Consider the following 8606-nt stretch of genomic DNA (forward strand, 5'->3'; position numbering starts at 1 on the left):
GTTGGACCTCCGACCTGATGAAGGTCCTGTCCAGGGCACAGTACCGTCTGCTCCTGGTGGCGACGAGTTTGCAATCCGGGATAAGGTTCACAAACAGGGAAGGTGGATCGACCTTGAGGGTTGTGAGGCCGCAGACAGTTAGGTGGGTAGGGGTCCGCCGAATTTTAAAGTTAGGCTTTGGAGATGGCACAGAAAATCCAGACCGAGTAACAGGGCAGCGCAGAGGTGGGGGAGGACGTAGAACCGGAAGTTGCTGAACTCTACGCCTTGGACGGTGAGGGTCGCGATGCAGTACCCCCGGATTTCCACAGAATGGGAACCGGAGGCCAGGGAGATTTTCTGGGTGGCGGGGTGTACCGCGAGGGAGCAGCGCCTTACCGTAGTGGGGTGGATGAAATTCTCTGTGCTCCTGGAGTCAAAAAGGCAGGTCGTCTCATGCCCATCAATCTTCACCGTCGTCATCGCCGTCGCGAGGTTGCGGGGCCGGGACTGATCCAGGGTGATAGAGGCAAGCTGCGGCAGATGCTGGGAGGTCCCGGGGTGGTCAGCGGTGGCGGAAGGCGATGAACGGCCAGACGAGCAGTGCTCCTGATGCGGCGTCCAAAATGGCCCTGAAGAGGGCGGCGCCTATGAGGTGCACATGGCAGGCGGCATCAAAGATGGCAGCGCCCATGGGCCTCACGTGGCTTGCGGTGAGGAAGATGGCGGCGCCCATGGGTCGCACGTGGCTTGTTAAGGGGAAAATGGAAGCGCCCCTGGGTCGCACGTGGCGGGTGTAGGAACGCCGGGCCTGGAAACAGCGGCGACCGACTGGGCCTGGCAAACAGAAGCGAAGTGTCCTTTCTTCCCACACCCGTTGCAGGTTGCGCTCCGCGCCGTGCAGTGCTGCCTGAGGCATTTGTTTTGCCCGCAAAAATAACACTTGATCCCCCCAGAATGGGCTGGCTGCCGCGTGGCACAGGCTTGCGGTGAGCTGGAGTTGGCAGCTGGTGGGGCCCACGAGGGTGCCGCGCGGTTCGGGGACGTAGGACTGAACGTTACAGGACGCCACTTCTAATGAATTAGCGAGCTGCCTAGTTCCCACAAAATCAAGCGTATCCTCTTCCAGTAGCCGCTGGCGGATGTACGCAGACCTCATGCCTGTGATGTAAGCGTCTCGAATCAAAAGTTCTGTGTGATGGACTGCTGAAACTGTCTGGCAGTCACAGTTCCTACCTAGGATGTGCAGGGCACGCCAGAAATCATCCAGAGACTCCTCGGGGAGTTGCTGTCTCGTGGCCAGAAGGTGCTTGGCGTATACTTGATTTACTGGTCGAACGTAATATCCGTTCAGGAGCTCCGTCACTTCGGAGTAGGTGGGCGCATCCCAGATGAGGGGAAAAATGTCAGGGCTCACCCGTGAATAGAGGACTCGGAGCTTCTGTGAGTCCGAGGGTTCTTCAGCGGCTGTTCTGTGATAGTTTTTGAAGCAGGCTAGCCAGTAGTCAAAGGTAGACATGGCGTTGGCTGCTTGAGGGCTCAGCTGCGGTGATCAGGCTTGATGCGGAGATCCATTGTTTAAAAAATCTTGATGTGGAGATGCCGGCCTTGGACTGGGGTGAGCACAGTAAGGAGTCTTACAACACCAGGTTAAAGTCCAACATGTTTGTTTCAAACACTAGCTTTCGGAGCACTGCTCCTTCCTCATGTGAAAAATCTTGCTTAATAAATTGATGCACTATCAATTACCACAAAGACGAGAGTAGTGGAACAAATTGAGGCTTTTTTGAGCAAAGATGTTGTGCCTCCTGTAGCTGGAACCAGAATGGCTGCAGCACAGGAGAGCACACACATTTATACGCCGCCTACTGGGCGGAGCCAGCAGGCAGGGATTTACCCTTGTACCTCTAATATACAGGCAGTGCCGTGATACATGTAATATTCTACTAGTGCTGACTACCACACGTAGTCTGTGTTGTAGGTCGACTTGAGTGATCTGCAGCCTTTTTGGGATCTTGTCTGCTTTCTTGCAGCTTTGTAGAAACTTAATGTCAGTGTCTATATGCGCGATCTGCTTGGGGATCCTCTCCACTTTGAGTCGGCAATTTGCGGTGTCAATGGTAGCCATGATGTGGAGATGCCGGCATTGGACTGGGGTGAGCACAGTAAGAAGTCTTACAACACCAGGTTAAAGTCCAACAGGTTTGTTTGAAATCACTAGCTTTCGGAGCACTGCTTCCTCAGGTGATTGAGGAGGTATGTTCCAGAAACATATATATATAGACAAAGTCAAAGATGCAAGACAATGCATAGAATGCCAGCATTTTCAGGTAATTAAGTCTTTACAGATCCAGAGATAGGGGTAACCCCAGGTTAAAGTGGAAGGTGTGAATTGTCTCAAGACAGTACAGTTGGCAGGATTTTGCAAGCCAAGGCCAGATGCTGGGGGATGTATGTAATGCGACATGAATCCAAAGTCCCGGTTGATACAGCCTTCAGATCAACCCTTATCCACTAGTTCTAAAAATGACAGGATTTATAACACACACCCATGATTCTTCCAGAAGATTTCACACTGGCAACAGAGGACACTTTCTTGCAATCCAATTCTAATTCCAAATCTATTCCTGCACCTAGTGGTGCACTGAGGCAGACTTTCACAGCTAGTTATTCCTGGAACAGGTCACGAGTCTGTCGCCAGAGGCCTGTCGCTTGAGGGGTGCCACTTCACATCAAGCATGACTGACCAGGAGTCTCTCCCATTCTCACCGCCAGACATTGGTGTGTATGGAAGGATTTTTGTAGGTTGGCACTCAACCTGTTTGGCCACATTGTAAACGCACCTTCCTTGGCTATCAAGTTCTGGGTGGGGCTCAAACCCAGAACTCCTGGCTCAGAGGCAGGAACACTACACACTGCGCCACAGACTTCCACTTTCTTGCATGTGTGCTTGGAATAGATGTCTGTCGGTGGAATAGTGCTATTGGTTGATCTCTTTCAATCTAAGTTCTACTGATGTCTTGCCAGTGTTACAACCCAAAACTTTCAAAATGTTGCAGATAAGCATGCAGAGGCAATTCTGAAGTTACTTTTTTAAAAATAAATTTAGAGTACCCAATTATTTTTTTCCAATTAAGGGGCAATTTAGTGCGGCCAATCCACTTAACCTGCACATATTTTGGGTTGTGGGGGGGTGAGACGCACGCAGACATTGGGAGAATGTGCAAACGCCATTTTGTGAGGGCCACGAAGAATCCAGCACGAGTTGAAGGATAGAAAGAAATAACATTTATTTATACTGACATATATATAAACACAACAGCAGAATCAGCAACTTCCCTTGCTGCTCACTCTCCTCCAGCCGGTTCCAAACTGACCAGCTTTATTTATGTAGGGAATCTGCTAATGATTTCTCCGCCCCCTCCATTGGGGAAGCTCATGCTCACAAAGGATTGTGGGGTTGCCATTAGTCCCCAGCCAGTGGTAAGCAGGCAGGTTATAACATCCCTCACCCCCAAAGTCCAAGGAATCCACCGAAGACCCTGGTGAAGAAGGGCGTCGGACTCGTTTTGCTGCAGGCCGGACACCATTTGCACGAGGCGCGAGATCGGGTGGCGTGGAACGAGACGGAGAACGGCACTTCCGTGATGAACGGCGTAACGGTTGTACATCCACGGCCCGTGGGCCCGAGGATTCCCCCTCTGAGGTGTCCTGTGTCTCCATCTCGGAGTCGGAGTCTGCTGCCTCTGTCATCTCGGCATCTCTATCTCCACGCAGTTCTGCAGCGACCTGCGCAGGCTTTGAGTGCGGCACCAGAGGAAGATTTTGAGGAATACTTTCCACTGTGTCTGGTCTCTCTGGCTGTAGAAATGAGCTCCGGGAGCGGAGAATCTTTGGAAGGGATGGTTTTTGTACCGAACGTGGTCCACATTGTGGGCAGCACGGTAGCACAAGTGGCTAGCACTGTGGCTTCAGCGCCAGGGTCCCAGGTTCTATTCCCCGCTGGGTCACTGTCTGTGCGGAGTTTGCACATTCTCCCCATGTCTGCGTGGGTTTCCTCCGGGTGCTCCGGTTTCCTCCCACAGTCCAAAGACTTGCAGTTTAGGTGGGTTGGCCATGACAAATTGCCCTTAGTGTCCAAAAATGTTTACGAGGGGTTATTGGGTTACGGGGATAGGATGGAAGTGAGGGCTTAAGTGGGTCGGTGCAAACTCGATGGGCCGAATGGCCTCCTTCTGCACTGTATGTTCTATGTTCACATGCTTGCGCTGGAGAAGACCCCGGGCTTGCACCTGGTAAGAGATAGGGCCCGTTTAGCGAATGATTACGCCAGGGACTCACTGGGCACCACCAGCAAAATTCTGAACGAAGACTGGGTCACCGGGCGAAAACTGCCGAATCGGCCGATGCCGAGAAAAACCATGTCCCTGCCGTTCTTGTGTGCTGCGTAATTTGCGCCAATGTCCAGGAAAACCATGCTAAGGCGGGTGCGAAGTCTCCGGCCCATTAGGAGTTCTGCGGGAGCTACCCCAGTTACCGCATGTGGAGTGGTCATTGATGAAAACAAAAAACGAGCCAGTTTCGTGTCCATCGACCCGGAAGACTGCTTCCTTAGTCCTCGTTTGAATGCCTGCACTGCGCGCTCCGCCAACCCATTTGAAGCTGGGTGGTAAGGGGCAGTGCGGATATGGCGTATGCCGTTCATCTTCATGAACCTCGCAAACTCCTCACTTGTGAACGGAATGCCGTTGTCTGTGACCAGTACCTCGGGGAGGCCATGAGTACTGAAAGACAAACGAATCTTCTTGAATGTTGCGCACAACGCTGTGCATACCATCTTATGCACCTCTAGCCATTTAGACTGGGCATCGATTAATAGAAGGAACATGGATCCTTGAAAAGGGCCGGCCAAATCCGCATGCAAGCGCGCCCAAGGCCGCCCTGGCCATTCCCAGTGATGTGTGGGTGCGGCCGGCGGAAGCTTCTGATGCTCCTGGGAAATGGAGCAGTTTTGGGCCACCTTCTCAATGTCGGTGTCGGGGCCTGGCCAGCAGACATATCTCCGGGCCAACATTTTCATTTTGGTCACAACTGGATGCCCATTGTGCAAGTCTCTCAGTATCAGCTCCTGTCCTTTTTCTGGGACAATCACACGCGTCCCCCACAAGACAATCACACACGTCTTCCACGCTAAATTCTGACAGCTTGGAGGAAAATGCCCGCAACTTGCCTGGGAACTGTCTATGCTGCCCACCATACAGGACTATGTGCCGAACCTTTGACACGATTGGCTCTGCCTTGGTCCACTCACTGATCTGTGATGCCGTGACAGGCAAGGTGTCCATAAAATTTAGGGTTGCAACCACCTCACCAGTCGTGGGGGTCGACTTGGGGCCGGTCGATAAAGGCAATCGGCCCAGATTAGCTATCTGGGTTCCTGGTTTGTGCTCCAGAGAATACTCGTAGGCTGCGAGCAACAAAGCCCAGTGCTGGATCCGTGCGGAAGCAATGGGCGGTATTGGCTTATCCTCTCAGAAAAGTCCCAGCAGAGGCTTATGATCAGTCACGATAGTGAAGTGGCGGCCATACACGTATTGGTGGAAGCGTTTCACCGCAAAGACCACATCCAGGCCCTCCTTCTCGATCTGCGTGTACTTATTTTACACCTGCAGGCAATGTGCGGGAGGCCCCATGTCGACCCCCACGACTGGTGAGGTGGTTGCAACCCTACATTCTATGGACACCTTACCTGTCACGGCATCACAGATCCGTGAGTGGACCCAGACGGCCCCGTTCTCCATCTTGTGGGACAGGACGGCCCCAATACCATACGGGAATGCATCACATATGATGAGCAAAGGCTTTCCAGGATCATAGTAGGTTAGTAACCCAGACGATGACAATTGTTTTACCCGCTGGAAAGCGGTTTCTTGCGGCTGACCCCAAACCCAGGTGTGATTCTTCTTTAACAGAAGGTGCAACGGGGCCAGCATAGTTGCCAGATTGGGGAGGAACTTCCTGTAATAGTTTACAAGGCCGAGAAAAGAACAAAGATGCGAAGTGTCAGCTGGGGCGGGGGCCTGTTGAATTGCACGCACCTTCTCTGCGATGGAATGCAAACCTTCGCGGACATCCCGATAGCCCAGGCAGACTACTTCCTTCGCCTGAAAGATGCATTTTGTGCGACGTATATGGACTCCAGCCTCCGAAAAGCGTCTGAGGACAGCCTCCAAATTTTCCAAATGTTGCTGCTCCGACGTCCCTGTAATCAAAATGTCATCTAAGTAGACAGCGACACGCGGTAAACCTCTCAAAATGCCCTCCATGACGCATTGAAAAATAACGCAGGTAGAGGATGCTCCAAAGGGCAACCGTGTACATTCATACAGGCCCCCATGTATATTAATCATTACATATGGCCGGGAGGCAGGGTCCAGCTCCAACTGTAGATAGGCGTGACTGATACCTAATTTTGTGAACGAGAGTCTGCCTGCAAGCTTCGCGTAGAGATCCTCTATGCGACGCATTGGATATCGGTCAAGTCGGGAAGCCGTATTCACTGTAAGTTTATAGTCGCCGCACAAGCGAACTGTGGCATCTGGCTTCATTACAGGTACAATTCGTGCTGCCCAGTCAGCTAAACAGACGGGCCTGATAATACGCAAAGTCTCCAAATGAGCGAGCTCCCGTTCTACCTTCTCGACCAAGGTATAAGGCACCGGGTGCGCCCAGAAATAGCCCTGCATGGCTCCTAGTTCGACTTGGATATGGGCTACGGCCCCTTTTATTTTCCCAAAACCGGGCTGGAATACACCTGGGTATCGTCTTCGCACTTCAGTCAACCCTCCAGAAACTGTTTGGAGGATGTGCTGCCACTGCAGCCGCAAATGGCACAACCAGTCCTGACCCAACAGGCTGGGCCCATGGCCGCACACCATGATAAGTGGGAAACGCCCCTCCTGGCATCCATAAACAACAGGGGTCATCGTAGTTCCTGCAATGTCCAATGGTTCCTCCATGCAGATGGCCAACCTGGCCTGTGTGTCGGTTAATGTAAGGGTCTGTATACCCTGCTTGATGCGGTCAAATGTCCTCTGGGCGATCACGGAGACCGTTGCGCCAGTGTCCAACTCCATTTCAAGCAGGTGACCATTTACCCGTACTATCACCTTAATGGGGGCAACACGGGGAGCTGCCACACAATGCAGCTGCAGGCAGTCGTCCTCCGTCTCCACGTCCTCGGGAGTAGTCACCGCAGGTTCATCCAAATGGAAGGTACGGCCCCTGGGCTGGCCCCAGTTTCGTTCGGAACGACAGCGCCTCTGGCGCCCCCAGGACCGGCGTCCGCGACAGGGTCGGCGCCCACAAGTCTGACATGGACATGGCTCCTCATCCATTGGTTCTGGAGAAGGCTCCCTTCGGGGAGGAATGTCCGACGGCCACTGGCGTTGATCCGGACGTCGCCTCGTTCAAGGTACCGCAGGGGTGTGGGGGGATGCTTTCGGATGGAAGGGATTGCGCCCCAAGGCATGCACCTCCATTCCCTGTAGTTCCTGCATGCCCCATTCTGTGCTCTCTTGGGACAATACTATTTGAATGGTATGTTGAAAAGTCAATGTTGGCTCAGCTAACAACTTTCTCTGGGTGGCTGCATTGTTAATACCGCAAACCAAATGGTCGCGTAACATTTCTGACAAGGTCTCACCATCGCTTACTCCGCAATCCTGCGTAGCCTGGATAGGAACTCGGCAAGGGATTCTCCTGGGGTCCTTTCAGCGGTATTAAACCGGTAACTTTGGACTATCGTGGACAGGGTTGGGTTAAAATGTTGCCCTACTAAGTTCACAAGTTCATCAAATGTTTTGGTGTCCGACGCAGCTGGGGACGTAAGGCTCCTAATCACCCCAAACGTATGCGGGCTGCAGGCGGTGAGCAATATGACCACCTGGCGCTCGTTTCCGATGATGTTGTTTGCCCGGAAATAGTAACGCATCCGTTGTGCGTACTGGTTCCAGCTTTCCAGCGCAGCATCAAAAACATCCAAACGTCCATACAGAGGCATGGTGTAATAGAAAACAACTTCCAACCTGTATCCAACAAAAATCCTGGGAGGCGGCTTCAGCAGTGTACACAGCTATTCACTTTAACCCTCGTCGCCAGTTTTGTGTGGGCCACGAAGAATCCAGCACGAGTTGAAGGAGAGAAAGAAATAACATTTATTTACATTAACATATATATACAACAGCAGCAGCAACTTCCCTTGCTGCTCACTCTCCTCTAGCCGGTTCCAAACTGGCCAGCTTTATTTATGCAGGGAATCTGCTAATGATTTCTCCGCCCCCTCATTGGGGAAGCTCATACTCCCAAAGGATTGTGGGATTGCCATTAGTCTCCAGCCAGTCGTAAGCAGGCAGGTTATAACACACCACATGGACAGTGACCCGGGGCCGGGATTCAAACCTGGGTCCTCAGCACCACAGTCCCAGTGCTAACCACTGCGCCAGATGCCGCCCTAATTCTGAAGTTATTAATTTCTATGGCCATAACAAAGAGATTTTTTAAAGAAAGCCAGTCAGTCGATAACAGCTTTCATGTCAAGGAGGCCGAGAGAAGAGGAAGGTAAGACA

At 52.3% G+C, this 8606-nt stretch overlaps 1 protein-coding gene across 1 annotated transcript; it reads right to left on the reverse strand.

Moving 5' to 3' along the window:
• Positions 1–4471: 4471 nt before the first annotated feature.
• On the reverse strand, positions 4472–5083 carry LOC119954446 (uncharacterized protein K02A2.6-like; the record flags this gene model as incomplete). Its single annotated transcript, XM_038779662.1, has 1 exon — positions 4472–5083. A coding segment is annotated over one exon (612 nt), but the record flags the coding sequence as incomplete, so codon positions are not given.
• Between the last annotated feature and the right edge of the window lie 3523 nt (positions 5084–8606).

The sequence above is a fragment of the Scyliorhinus canicula genome, chromosome 19 (assembly GCF_902713615.1).
Source record: "Scyliorhinus canicula chromosome 19, sScyCan1.1, whole genome shotgun sequence".
Classification (NCBI taxonomy): Eukaryota; Metazoa; Chordata; class Chondrichthyes; order Carcharhiniformes; family Scyliorhinidae; genus Scyliorhinus; species Scyliorhinus canicula.